The 14,719-nt window shown below is 45.3% G+C and overlaps 1 protein-coding gene across 11 annotated transcripts in view; it reads right to left on the bottom strand.

Moving 5' to 3' along the window:
* The window catches only part of CFAP45 (cilia and flagella associated protein 45), a 35,276-nt gene continuing 20,557 nt past the window's right edge, over window positions 1-14,719 (bottom strand). For 8 of the 11 annotated variants that reach the window (XM_039840004.1, XM_039840001.1, XM_039839998.1 and 5 more), the window contains 9 exons: window positions 14,505-14,649; window positions 14,002-14,172; window positions 12,654-12,832; window positions 10,773-10,902; window positions 7,133-7,279; window positions 4,625-4,738; window positions 3,838-4,031; window positions 554-778; window positions 1-201 (listed from right to left, as the gene is read on the bottom strand). In XM_039840004.1, the coding sequence (XP_039695938.1) occupies window positions 123-201; window positions 554-778; window positions 3,838-4,031; window positions 4,625-4,738; window positions 7,133-7,279; window positions 10,773-10,902; window positions 12,654-12,832; window positions 14,002-14,172; window positions 14,505-14,612 (1,347 nt within the window). In that variant the 5' untranslated portion in view covers window positions 14,613-14,649 and the 3' untranslated portion in view covers window positions 1-122. The remainder of the gene's footprint in view (window positions 202-553; window positions 779-3,837; window positions 4,032-4,624; window positions 4,739-7,132; window positions 7,280-10,772; window positions 10,903-12,653; window positions 12,833-14,001; window positions 14,173-14,504; window positions 14,650-14,719) is intronic. The other 3 variants (XM_039840003.1, XM_039840000.1, XM_039839997.1) reach the window with 2 other exon arrangements.

Genomic DNA, 14,719 nt, shown 5'->3' with positions numbered 1-14,719 from the left:
TTGGAGAAGTACAATAGGTTTAATCTGTAACTATAAAATATCTAGGTTAGCAGCAGTCATGGACACCCAGAGATTGGGTGGAACGTTTCCCTGAAAAAATCTGAGAGGCTCGGAGGTGCACTTCAATTCACAGAGGTGGTTGGCAGGATATTAGCTTTGCGCTCAGCTTCGATGCAATACTTTTCAGGAAGGCCGGTGGCTCTGCCAGACAAACAGAAGGTAGCATACGGTGAGGGTGGAACCAGAGAGGAGACAGCAGGAAGTGGGCTCTGGGTGGGTTTACAGAACCTGGGGCCCTGTACCCCCAAAGCCCACTCTCACAATCCATTCTTCAAACATATTCCTGTCAAGACTCTAGCATCCTGCCAGGTAGTTTCCAGAGATCCAGGAAGACCCAAGTCCCAGGGCTTTCTGCTGGAGCCCCCTTAGGAGGGCAACATCCCTGAGCACCTCAGTAACACCCCTTCGATCCCTGAATCCCAGCTTTCCAGCCTGCCATGCCATCTCCTTGGGGAAGGGAAGAGGAGCTTTGGAAGAAGGGATGACATCGCACCTTAGCTCTTCAATCTTTTTCTTCTTGATGTCTTCGATGCGCTCACGCCGCCTCTGAGCCTCCTCTCTGAGGCGCCGGCCCTCCTCGAAAGTGGCGATGCGGTCCTGCACCTGCTTCTGCTGGTTCTCACGCACCTGGCGCCGGAGCTCGTTGGCGTGCTGTAAGCGCCCTGTGGCCTTTTTCTCCTCCTCCAGCCTCTCCTTTTCAATCTGCTCTCTCTGAGCCCTAGAGGAGGGACACGGGCTATGCAATGAGCTGGGCTGAACTGGCCCCCCACCTAGGAAAGGCATTGGGAGAGCCTCCTCCAATGGATGTGTTTCAGAGACCACGGACCTCCACACTCCAGCCCTTTTCTATGGCTGAGATCAGCCCCAAAGGCTGCCTCTGTGCCTGCTCCCCTCTCCCGCCCAACCAGTAAGCTTAGAAGGACCCCATGCTTGGCTTAGTGCTCTGCTATCACTCTTTTGAAATTCTTAATAATTATTGAACAAGGGACCCCACAATCTCATTTTTCACTGGGCCCTTCAAATTATGTAGCTGGTCATGCACCCCGAGTCTCACCCCCTGGAAGCTATTGTTCCTACTCTTCTAACAATGCACAACTCCTCTCCAACTTGTTCTAAGATCTCTCTCCCTCTGTCTCTTTCTCTCTTCTTCTTCCTCTTCTTCTCTCCCTCCCTTCCTCCCTTTCTCCCTTCCCATGAACAGTAATGATGACATTACAAAACCAACAAAGGGATGTTTAAGAAGTTAAAGGAAGTGGTAAAATCTGTTATGCTAGCTCTTCTTAGTTGCTGGAAGGAAGGAACACAGCCTGATATTTCTTAGTTCTCTAATTGCTCCAACCCTCTAAATTCTTCTTAGGAGCCTCTTCCACAAGAATATTTCATGGACCCTGACATCAGGAAGAAAATGGCTAATGTAAACTAGATAGGTTCAACAAAACTCAAATGAATGTATTCACATCTCAGAGGAAATTCAGTCATAGGCCATCTTGAGTTATCATCTTATGTCTTTCTCAACATAATAAAAAAACGAAACATAAAATCATCTTAGGCAGGGATCTCTACCTGCTCTACTCTCCTGGGGCCACTCACATCCCAGCAAAAGTACCCAAAGCAAAACCTCACTTACTCATTTCCCTCCAGCCATCTGCCAAGATGCATCATATGTGGGGTATCAGCTCAACTCCCAGCAATTCTTTTATACCACGTAAGCACCTCCTAAAATCCTACTCCCACTACAGAGCCTTCTCAGTTAACCAGGAGAGAACTGCTGACTTTCTTACCCCTCTGTTTTTAGACACTAAATCTCCACTGTTCAGACACATCTGCAGCAACAGAAAGATTCTCTTTTGGCCTTGCCATTATTTTTTCATAGAGAGAACAGTTTTCTATTGTTTCACATTTTGTGAAACGAGGTGGAAATGGGGGACCGGTATATGTCACTAGAGAGCTCCTGGGGTGGGGCTCAAATTGAAAATTTGAATAGGAAAGAGCCTGGCCATTTCACAGGGTTAGAGCAGTGACCTTGGAGCCTGGCTGTATTACAATCTCCTGGGAGCTTTCAAAGACTACTGATGCCTGGGCCTCACCCCAGACCAGCTAAATCAGAATCTATGGAGGTGGAGCCTAGGCATCAATACTTTTTGAAAGCCCCCATGCATTTTTAAGAACCACTGGGTAGGGTGGGTCAACTATCTCTGCTTAGTCAACAGGCCAAGAGTTAAAGGAACCCCTCTGTCCAGAAGAAAGAAGTCTATATACAGGCCATACAGGAGGCTGTGCTTCTGAAGTAGGAAATGTTGGCTATGGCAGAGGTGCTCCTAACACTCAAAGACAGGGTCACATGGCCCTGGAGACACTAGGTCTAGGTGCCAACCTAGGACAACAGGTGAAACCGAACTTCTCCAAAGGGCTGGTCTAGCTTTAATAACTGGCTAGCACATATGCATCGGGCAAACAAAGCAAAGAAGAAACAAATGGGTCAGTGGCAGTAGAACTTTAATATATTTCCATTAACATTTGCCTGCTAAAGGCAATAGAGATGTTCAGGGCATAGAGGTTGGGGAGGGCAGATATCTGAAAGGCAGTCTGGATCCCAGGGGCGGAATCTTTGGGGAAGAAGGAAGCTGTCTTCTTCACCAGGTATCCAGAGACCATGGAATAACCCTGAAGGCAGGGAAAGCTACAGAGCCAAAAAGCATCACAGCCAGTAGGGACAGGCTGGGGGTCCACAGTCAAATAAAAGACCAGGAACCTGCCTCTGACAAGTAGAGATTCCTACAGATCTGCACTGCCTCTGATCTGGCATGTGACTAACGAGCCATACCAAGAAGAAGCTCTAGAACATGTAGATCAAGGAAGCTGGGCTATACCGATCAATCTCTACTTATCGGAGCATAAGTTCAGTAATTTTGCATCCCAACCCGCCAATTCAAATTTTGTTTGGTTTGCTTCCTTTCAAAAATATCTGATTTTATAGAGTCTGAGCCAGAGGAAGAAGGGTGTCATTCCCAGTTAGGCCTGAACAGTGAGAGCCAGAAGAATACCCCAGGGGCCAGGTCGGGTAGTGGCAGATTGTGCCTGATAGAAACCAGGCCAGTTGTGACTACTGACTGCTTTAGGGGTGGAGAAGGGGAAAGGCATAGTGAGAAATATGAACACTTACCTTCCACTTATGTGTTGGAATTATCACTGAGCCAACAGAGAGAATAAAAGAGTAAAGAGCTGGCAAGACAGGAGACATGGACAAATATAGGTGAGGTCTATCTAAATGAGTCTCTAACTCCTTCCTACAAGAATGGACAGGGACAGTGTTTTACTTATCTCTAATATCTCCAAAGCACCTAGCACAGAGCCTTGAATTTATGTGCTTAGTACATATTTGTCAAATGAATGGCAAAGACCTCCCTTAAAGCCCTGCTCTAATGACTCACAACCATTAGTGTTTGAAGTTCTTCTCTCCATTTTTCCTCAACTCCCTGCTGCAGTTTCATCCCCAGCTTGTGGGGGGACATGGTACACCTTTAAGGCTCCAGGGTAAATAATCCCAATAACCAACAATTCCTTCAACACATCCAGGCACTATTCTCCATTTCTCTACTCATAAAATTCTTGGCTCAAGTGTCTGAAATATTTCAACTACCCCTCTGGTTAGAATGACCCCACCAACCCAGTCAAGGTGGATGTGCATCTGTCTATGGACATGCCAGAAAGCTCCTATACCCAATACGGACACCCTGCCACAGCACAAGGAAAGCCAAGGTCCCCAGCCCATCCTACCGAAGGAGCCTCTCGAACTCATCCCGGTCCCGTTGCACCTGGACGGCCAGACTGTGCTCCTTGAAAGCCACCTGCTCCAGCCGACTTTTCCGCAGTTTGGCCTCTGTTTCCATCTTCTTCTGCGCATTTTCCTTCTCCTTTCTGCGCCACTCTCTATCTGCAACCTCCTGGTTGCGCTTGGCCCGCAAGGCATCCTGAAAAAGGAGAGGGTGGGGAGACCAGTGAGGGAACAAAACATCCTCAAACCGACCAGGTGCCTGTGAGAAGACACTCCCTCACAGACTCCGACACAGCCTGCTTTGAGAAGCTTTGAGAATTTCTCTAGCAGCATGCTCATTATAGGAAAAAAGAAATGGAATCCTGTCATAGAACTTTCAGGTCAGAAGATACCCTGAGGGGCCATTTTGTCCTTCCACGCCACTCATCCCAATGCTTTCCCTATACCTCAAACACCTCCAAATGGTTGCATAATTGCTTCTAATTTTAAAAACTGCTAATGATGGAGATACCATGTTTCCTCTAGTGACACATTTCAATGGTTAAGGTTGAAAGTTCTTTATGAAGCAGCCTAAAACTTTCTCTTGAACCTTAAGCACATAATGCACTGCTCAGTTCTTGCTGCCATAGGCACTGGTGGCAGGCCCACCCCTTCTTTCTCAGATGACTGGAGTCTAGCTAACCGGCATCCTCTCTTCTAAATCTTTACCTTTGAGGCCATTTTACAGGCTGTCAAAGGAATAGTTAAGGGAGTGGGAGAGGCGGAGGGAAGTAGAGGCTAAATAGGCACCTGTTCTGCCTGGTAATCCTGGGCCTTTTCCTGCATGGCCCTCAGGCGGGCGATCTCCTTCTCTTTCTCCCTCCGGATTCTCTCCTGCTCAGCCTCAAACTCTGCTTCTCGAGCCTGTCCAAAAGAAAGAAAGGCCTTGTAGAATAGCTCCCATTGCCCCAGCCTTGCAGAGAGAAACCAAGCACCTGTACCAGTCTGTCCAGTATCTCCCCTATTACCTCTGAACTTCTAGTATGGCAGAGTGATAAGCAGTGTGTAGACATAAAAAAACAATTAGCATTTGTAAAATGCTTCCCCCTGTATTATCCCAGAGGGTCTCCACATCTCATGAGGTAGCTATTATATAGATGAGGAAACTGATGCTCGTAGAGATTGAGGGGCCTGCCCAAGATTGCATAGCTGGTCAGCTACTAAACAGGATTTGAATACAGGTGTCCTGAGCACAGCCTTCATGCTCCTTCTACTACTTCACAATTCCCAAGTTGCAAGGCCACTGGGCCAAATTTATAGAAGTAACAACTGTGGCTCCCTGCCTGTCTTATAAAGTGCGACAGGTGGAGGTTATCTCATTAGTCCTTGGCAAATGACCAACATGCTTTGGGCAGTGGTTAACAGATACCGAAAGAGTAAACCATCAAAATCAGCTCCCTTTGCTACTTCTCTTAAAGAACAGATATATCTCTAAAAGCTTCCCAAACCCAGCTTCCCAACAACCATTCAGGGGCAGTCATAAGACTAATAAAAATAGCTCAGGTTGAATGGGAATGTGATCTTCCCATAAAGAACATTCCTTAGCCCTCATTCTACCTGCTCAGACTTCTGTGCAGCCCAGTGAATGGTGCCTGCTTGTGGCTGTGCACGCTGGCTATGTGTCAAGCAGGTCTCTCTAGATGGCAGGGCAGAGAACTCTGGAGGCTTTCGCGGCCAATTAGCTCAAAAGGGGCAGCCCCAGCTGCAAGAACAGAGACTACTTTGAGGTCATTAAGGGCTTGTGATATACACGGATACTTACAGTGGGCTGTGGGCATGCCCAAGTGCCTGATCCTTCTGCTAGTCATCAGCCTCTTGCAGCTCCTCCTGCCAATGTCCTCTCCATGTATGAAGACAAGACATTTTCCTCTCCTTCTCAGAAATCTATGCTGATTCCTCATAATTCCATGCTCCCAGCTCTGCTAAAGGTCCAAAGCAATCCCAACAACTGCTCTCGGCTCTGCATCATCTAACCATCTCATTTCCTATCATGCTCTGCTGCAGCCAGATAACCTGTTCACCAACTCCAACACATGACTGGCTGATTATCCCCACTTTCACTCATTCAGGGAAGTAGCTGCTGAGTTCCATACGATGTACATAGTGTTAGTCCAGGTATATTCAGCTTAGTCCAACACTGGACACACACTGAAGCATTCAGGACATTTTGAATCAATCAGTGACTAGGTTCACAAGGTGGTTGTCATATTTAAATGAGACAATATGTGTGAAGCACTTGGTATAGAGCCTGTGCACAGACCAAGCGCTCAACAAATGCCACTTGTATGATCACTATTATACACAAACCATCTATGCCCCCCATCTTGCATTCTCACTCTGTTCCCTGTATATCCTGGCATTCGACAAGAAAGCTAAAGCTTTGTTGAGCTTCATTTTCTGTGGTTTGCATCTGGAGTGTGTAGGTATATCACATATACCTTTTCAAATTATACCCGTACCTTCCCCTCATCCATCATTAAAACTCACTACTATAGAGAAGTCTGATATGCCCTCTGTCATGAAACCTCAAGACTAGAGGGGAGACAAGATCAGCACACATAGAATTGAGTAACTTTTCTGCTGCCTTGAGTCCTTTCTTCCCTTTTCATATAAATCCATGTTCATTCCATCTAAACCATGCTTAAAAGCTTTATTTTGCCCGCCATTGTTCACAGATCCAGTCATTCCATCACCTTATTTTGCCCCAGAACAAGTCTGCACATTCCTAAGCTGCATCCCCCAGTAACTGTTGCAAGCATTGCCCTCTGCTCCAGGGTACATTTGTTCTTATGGGTTCCACGATAGGGAGAAGGCTCTATTTTCTAAGACTAACCCAGTACAGGATGCCCAATACAGGAATTTTCACAAGAAATTTATGGGGAAGCTGACTCATGATTACTGGGGATATAATTATCCAAGTCATGAGGATTCACAGAAAACTTTACTTTCACCAAGAGTTTCAATTTTCTTCCCTGCCTGCACCTGACCCTCATTCCAGCTTCTAATCAAAGGTGTTAACGAGGACAATAATGCTTACTTTGGGTGTCCTGTGCAGGCTGCTCTCTGTTAATGAACAAGTGGACTGGCCAAGATGAAGAGGAAAAAAAGCCAGGCCCTTGAACTACTAAGGACATGAAATTTAGAATGAAGAGCAGGCTGCTTTGCTTTGCAGTTCCTTCAGTTCTCAGCCTGCCTCTTCCAATAACAGACATTCCATTCCTGGCCAGAAGTCCCAGGCATCAGAAACCAGGTCCCTACCATCTTCTTCTTGGTGAACTCCATCACCATCTGGTCTGCCAGCTTCTCCTGAGCCAGAAGCTCTGCTTTCTGTTTCTGGCTCTCGTCGTTGATGCGCTTAATCTCAGCTTGCATCTTCAGTTTTTGTTGGTGCCTTCGTTCCATGTCCTGCCAGCAAAAGGAAGAGAGCCTCAGAATAGAAGGGGATAAGACCAGAAAGTACCAGCATAATATGATAGAGAAACACAGATAAACGCAGGGAGACAAATGTTTCTGTTATTATCTTTGGTTAAAGCTGCTCTCTCAAGAGTCGTTGATGACCTCTTCCAGCTTCTTTGCAGTCTTCATCCAGTTTGATTTTGTGGCATCTCCTGACACTGTTGATCTATATATACCCTCAGGAAGTACAGGTTCTTGAAATTCTAATCAGTGTCTCCCACATGTCATGTTAAACCCCATCCCCATAGCTTTGTTCATGGTATGTTCCTCCTGTCTTTAATTTCCTTCTCCTATTTAAACCCAAACTTTTGGTCAACAACAGTAATGGTTTAAATAATAAGTATTACTCTAATTAGGTACTTTCTATTAATTGAGCACTTAGCCTATATCTAACCCCTAAATACATCCAAAAATCCTTGTTACTTCTCTCATGCAGATGAAGAAACTGAGGCCCAGAGTTTAAGTGACTTGCCCAGGACCATACAGCTAATACACTTCAGAGCCAGAAGTTCGAAACCTGGTGTGTCTAAATTAAATTTCCAACCTTCTAGGGAAATCTTGAATGCCCCAAGTTTCGATTTTCTCTTCACTGCTGAATCTCTGCACTTAAGATGGTGTCGCATCTCATGGGATTTAATTATACACTGCCTTGTAGATCCCATGGATTTCTTGTGTGTTCATTCTGTCATAGAGGACAGGGACCATGTGTCACATTGCCTCTCTTTCCCAACATGTTGCCCAATGAGAGGAAAACAGAAAATACTCAATGAACTATTGCTAAATGAGGAAGGGAAGTAGGGACCAAAGCTAGTGGAGTATAAGAACGAGAAAAAACAAATCTTAAACACAGAGAAACACAATGAGCAATGTGACCCTGAATTAAAAGATCCCTTCTAAGGAAAGAGCCTCTGCCTTTCCCAGCCATGAGTCTTTGGAAGCACCTGGTGATCAGACCACTTCTGAGACCAAGCGCATTCTCAGGCCCCATAGCAGAAGGGTGCTGGAATTTTGTGCAGCTATACCTATACCTATACCCTCCAAGCAAACTTGGACTCCTTGCTTCAAACTCTTTTACTCATCAACTCACCCCACCTGCAAGCTCTTTCCATTTTTTCAAAGATTAAACCCCTCCCTGGCCTTCCAGCTCCTCCTCAGTCCAGTTTCTGCCCTGACTCATCCAAGGCAATTCTTCTGGCTCTCCCCCAGCCTGGCCCACTGCCCACTTCAGGGCCCTTCCTCCAGGAAGTCTTCTGAACCAGATCAGCACAGCACTGCCTACCTCTAGCCAGGTCCATGTAGCACCTGAGTCATGGCTACTGGCTTTCCCTCATTCTCACCTACCCACCTCCTTGCACAATCGACTTTTCCCCTTTTGCTACTCCAGCTCTCACACTCCTTTTTCCCCTAATCCTTTTCTTCCTTTCCTTTTTACCTTCTTCACCCTCCTTATACCTTCCTCCCCCAGTTTCAGGCCTGCCATTGGTACCCCAGGCATTATATAATCCCATTGACCCTAAAGCTAAAAAAGCCGCTGACCTCTGATCTATGACATATATACAATCATGTATTCATTTACTTACTTCTTTGCCTATTTTGTTTTTAATTTGTTGTTTTTGTTGGTTCATTTCATTTCCAAGCAACCAAAGGACTGTCCCCATTTCCCATCTTTGAAGCCATTCCAAAGCAACCCCAGATGAACTCCCCTCACACTTCCCCACCCTGCTAGCAAGGTGGGGAAAGCTGCCCTGGCACCACCCTGAGCTGATAAGGCAAGTGTAAGCTGGGGGTACACTGGTTTCTACCTTCAAGTAGAAGGACAGAAAAATGACAATGACACAACATCAGTGTAATGGTATTGGCTCAACAACACTTGGAATTTTCTCAGTGAGCTCACCAATTCCAACTCCCCACAATCTAGAATTTTCCAGCCTTCATTTCTCACCCCGTTCCCTGCATGTTTGTGCCATGCTTCTCCTTCCTGGCCCTTTCCCTCTCTCTCCTGAGCCAGGAACTCAGCCAGGTCTCTCTGTGTTCTTGACCCTGTTGGTCCCCTTCTCAAAACAGAACTTGAGGCTACATGTCCCCTCATGTTCCATAACCATACCGGTGATCTTCCTCCCACACCTCAGGTGCTCTGAGAAGCCTTCATAATTATAAGGCCAACTGTGAGACCATTCAGGGGCCCCCCGAAACTCACCACCATCAAATGCACCGGAAGATGACAATTCAATCATCCATGAACATGTGGGAGGAGGAGAGAAGTAAAAGCATACATGTTCCAGAAGTTAAATGGCACCATGAGGAAATAACCAACAAAGCAGAATGTGGAAAATTCTTCAAGTCAACTGACCTGGATCCTTCAAAATATTCATTTTATAAAAATGAAGGAACGAAAGAATGAAGGAACGAAGGAACGAACAAACGAACGAACTCTTCTAGATAAAAACGGACTAGAGACTTAAGTGAGTTATCTTGGTTCAGAAAAAAGAAAACAACTGAAATACATTTTGGGAACAACTGGGAAAATTTGAATGTGGATTAAATATTAAATGATATAGAATCATTGGATTTGATTTTTTGATGGGGATGCATGATGGTATTGTTGACACATAAGAGAGTGTCTTTGTTCTTCAGAGATGTAGACTGAAGCATTTAGTAGCGAAGTGTCGAGACATCTACAACTTACTTTTAAACAGTTTAACAATAACAAAATATGCAACCAAGGCAGATTAACAATCATTAAATCAGTGAAACATTGATGGGTGTGGTACAATTCTTTTCATTTGTCCGTGTATAAAAATTTTTCAAAAGTAAAAAATAGAAGGGGAAAAAAGAATAAATGCTCCAAATGCTTGCCATGTCTCTGACTGTGCCTTTGTATATTGCAACAAACCAGATAAGGCAAATAGAATAGGATTTTATTTTAAATCTACTTAGTTTGGGCCAGTATGTCATCATTTCTTCTGCAATGGATATGCCTACTAATTTTATTTAGGCTAACAGGAAAGAAGGTTTGGCTCCTCAACACAATTAACGACATCGGGATGCTGTGTATGCTGAAGGAGATAACAGCAGGGAGCCTGGAACTAAGACACTGCTACTGTTCTTCTACAAAGTGTGCAGTGTCCCTAGATAACTGAGGGAAGACTATAAAACATTCCTCTACTTATTTGTATAAAGCACACAACCACATATTTCCTTTATGTGTCCATTCACATGGACATCTCAGTCTTGGACTCCAGGTCACAGGGAGGCAGGTACGGTCTCTATCCACAGCACGGCAAATAAATGTTTAATATGGCAATAAAAAGTTGATGGTGATGATGTTGTGAAATGGGCATGTACCTGACAGAAAATTAGTCCACACCCGGTAACCCTCAATTTTTGTAAGCTTTTGTTGCTGGTGCTGGTGGAAGTTGGCATATCTATACAGCCCTGTTACCCTGAGATCCTCCTCTTGGAGCTGCTCCATGTACTCCAGCAGATGCTCCTTCTCCTGCTCCCGCTGCTCTGCAAGCAATGATCGCTCCTCCTGGTTCTTTTCCATCTGCTGCACAATGTGCCGTCTTCCTCTGGAGAGAACAAGGCCACAGTGTCTTAGAAATTGAGGGTCCATGTCTCTGTGTTCCAACCTCCACCCAAATAACTCCCACGATAGGAAGTGTGACAGGAACAACTTGAGAAGTGCCCTGAACATTGCTATGCTTCCTGAACCCAGACCAAAGTATTTCCCCCAGAGTGTTGCAAGGGGTCAGACCTCTCTCTTCCGAGCTCCTGGTTCCAGGTCTCACCCTTCTTGATATTCCCTTTGTTCATATGTTTCCCAAGAGTACACCCCACATTATAATGCACCTTCTTCTTCTCCCTTTTAGTGTGTAAAGAACTTTTGAAATCCTACCACCCCGCAAGCCTTCCCAGAGTAATCACAGGGAACGAGCTTCCCATGCTGGCTTCACAGAGCTTTGAGAGTTCAAAAGCCCACGACTTATCCTTCTTCCAATGCCTCTGCTATCACCCCATGTACCTTGTCACCCCCTGCAACTTTCCATGCCTAATTTTCTAACTGTCTTTCTTACATCTTATCTCACATTTTGATATTGTCAGCTGCTTGTAGACAAGGCTGAGTCTGAGGAACCAGATTCTACAATCAGTGTTGCCCATGGCTCTCTATGTGTTTTGGGATATAAATAAACTAGGAAGCACCTAGACCCTGGGATATATAAATAAAGGCTAGGAAAATGAAAGACACAGATTAGGTTCAGAATCTAGGAGAAAGAATACATTCATGTTCAGATAGAGCACCTGAATGGCTTCATGACTCCAGATGAAATAAACAGGAGTAATGAGTAAGAGTTACATGGAAGCAAGTTGGAACTCAGTCCAAGGACCAACTCAAATCATTAGAGCTGCCTAATGAGTCAAAGGTTTTTCCTCAACTGGAGATGTTTACACAGAAGATGAAGAGCCATTTTTAGGCATTAAACTTTTATTGGCAGCCTGCTATAGTCTACTAGATTTCCAGAGATGAATGGTACAAGAGAACTGATTACAGATGGAGAGAGAGAACTGCCATTCAATGTGGTACTAATACTATTTTATAGAGGTAATTCTTGTATTATATGGTTAGTGTTCTAAATATAGGACACTATTACTCTATAACTTACATGCTCTGGGTCTTGTACTTTTCTGCAAAACAAAGAAAACTAAATTATTCATTCTAATGTGTTAAGAACTTACTACGGGACCAAACACTCTGCTAGGCCCAGGAGCTAAAGAAAGTAATGAAACAGGGACCCTGCCTTCTGAGAGCACACAGTCTAGTGAGGGTCAGAGAGCCACAATGCAAGAAGTGGTGTGTAGGTATAAACGCAGTGATGAGACACAGAAGACAGAGCCACCAACCCTGCCTAGGGAAGTTTGGGGGGTTTCTCAAGGGAGGTGACAGCAAAATTACATACTAAAGGAAGAAACAGTGTTTTCCAAAGGAAAGGAAAGAGAAAGGTATTCAAAGCAGCGTGAACAACAAAAAGTCATGAACTTGTGACAACACTTAGCATGTTGGGGAATGGAGGGAAGCATAGAGTAGTTGGCAAGAAATGGTGAGAAATGAGGCTGAATTGAGGCCAGATTGTGAAGCACCTGTTATGATCTTGGAAATAAGCTTTAGGAAGTTCTGTGGTTCTATGAATCACTTCATAAAGGTTTTGAGATAATAACAGATGATGATAATGGTCATTTCTCATCTCATCCCTCAGTGAAAGACTACATAGACCTAAAGATACATGAAAATGACAGAAAGGGGATGTGAAAACCACCTCTTTACCGAATTCTTTCCTCCCTCCTCTTCCTGTCCAGTTCCTCCTGCCTTTGAATGGATTTCTGCCTTTCTACCTCCATCATCTGATCCAACCGCTTCTCTTCTGCATCCAGTTCTTTTTGGATCAACTGCTTCTCCAGGATTTGGGCATCCCGAATGGCATGGCACTTGGCATTGAGGATGATCTGGGGAGTGAAGATGAAATTGTGGCACAAGGTCTGGGGGTGAGATTAGGGAGGGATGCACCATGGAGGTCTGGAAGCTGGAGGGGGGAGAAATGGGAGCAGAGTAGTACCAGTGTGTTGGAAATGCACATAGCTGCTCACAAGCCCAGAAAAGCAAGAACATTCTTATATTTTTCCTTCCCCTTAATAAGAACCTAGCACTTACCAGCTCCTGCCAAGTGCTAGTCTGTGCAAGTAGAGGCCCAGAGTAGCATTTTTCAGGGTACTGAGTCTTAGTGTTAGGGGGTCATGGGTCACTCTTTAGGAATATGATAAAAGCTATGGGCCTTCCTCTCCATAAAACTCACTTACATATGGACACACAAAATCTCCGTGAAATTTCAGAGGCTTGTGGTTCCCCTTAGGGACCCACAGACCCCAGTTAAGATCCCTGTTCCACTTCTCAGGGAAACTAAAACACTTTTGCAGAGGCCAAGACACTAGATCTTTTAAGCCAGAAGAGCCCAATATGACACAGAAGTGGGTGATAACCAAGCGCCATCAATAAGAACCATGAAGTAAAAGCTTTGGAAAATAAAAGGAGGTATAAGTCCAGAAGATTTACCTGAGAGACAGAAATCGTAGATGAAGGGGTTGGGGAGTCAGCATTTTTCATTTGGTTGGGAAGTGAACCACATGCAAATGAGGAACAAAATAGAATTCAAATGAGCCTCTGGTCTTTATGCTCTCAGCTAAAGCACTTCAGAAAGAACCCTATTGCCTGTACCACCCTCTGTGGCCAGAAGTGAACTAGTGGAATAAAAATAAAAGTAATAGCTCCCATTTATTTATTTATCAATCCACAGTTTGCAAAGCCTCTCCCATATTTTAGCTTATTTAATCCTGCCAATAATTCTGCCAAGTAGTTTTACCACCCTCACTTTACAAATAAAGAAAGTGAGGCTCAGGGAGGGCAAGTGACTTGCTGAAGGTCACACAGCTAGCACTAAGCAAAGCTGGTCCTCCCTCTACTCACAGCAACCACGCGACAGATGCAGCTCTCCCCCACCTCCCTTCCCCTGCCCCCAGCCAATCCCTCACTTGCCCCACCCCCACTTGACCCACCTCCAGCTGGAGCCCATGTTGTCCAGAGTGTGAATAAGAGGAGGGAAGAAATGCAGAGCCCCCACCTTGCTCATGTCCTTGAGCTCCTCCTCCTGCTCCATCCGCAGCTTGTTGGCTCTCTGCAGAAGGTTCTGGGCTCTCTCCTTGGCCACTTCCTCTAGGTCATTGAGCTTCTTGTTGTTCCTCCAAACCATTTCCTTCTGTTTCATGATCTTCTTGCGTGTGGTCACTGCATCCTACAGGAGACCAATCTAAATCAGTGTGTGATTGTTCCCTGTGCTGTGTCCTGGGCACTAGCCTGGCTACCACAGGTGACCCGATATGATTTTTGCTTCACTCCATCATGTTATCAGAACCCAGAAGTTTCTCAGCCTGGCTTCATCCTCACCCCTCCCCTTGCTCCCAGTTACTTCCACAACTGGTCTTCATTCTATAGCATGTCTCCATCCAAGCCTTGTTCCAGGGTCCCCTAACTAGAGCTCTAAGTCTTGTGAGAAGCTGGCCTCTTCCCAGAACATCTCTCTTCTGCCCCCCACCTGTTGAGACCAGGGCTTGGGGGCTTAGCTACCACAATGGCTTCCTTCTCCTTTCTGAAGGCCTTCTCCCTGGCCTCGAGTTCTTCTCTGGTCAGCACACGAGATGCCCATTTGATCCGCTCAAACTCCTCGGGGCTCATGATAAGGGATTTCCCGGACGGATCCTTGGTGGGAACGCTGACACAAGAAGTGAACAAAGTTAGGGAAAGGAAGTAAGGGAAAGCTCTCACTTCCACAGGCATCTCTG

The sequence above is a fragment of the Pteropus medius genome, unplaced genomic scaffold (assembly GCF_902729225.1).
Source record: "Pteropus medius unplaced genomic scaffold, Ma_sr-lr_union100, whole genome shotgun sequence".
Classification (NCBI taxonomy): Eukaryota; Metazoa; Chordata; class Mammalia; order Chiroptera; family Pteropodidae; genus Pteropus; species Pteropus medius.
The sequence above is the reverse complement of the archived record's forward strand: the minus strand, read 5'-3'. Positions and strand labels throughout refer to the sequence as shown.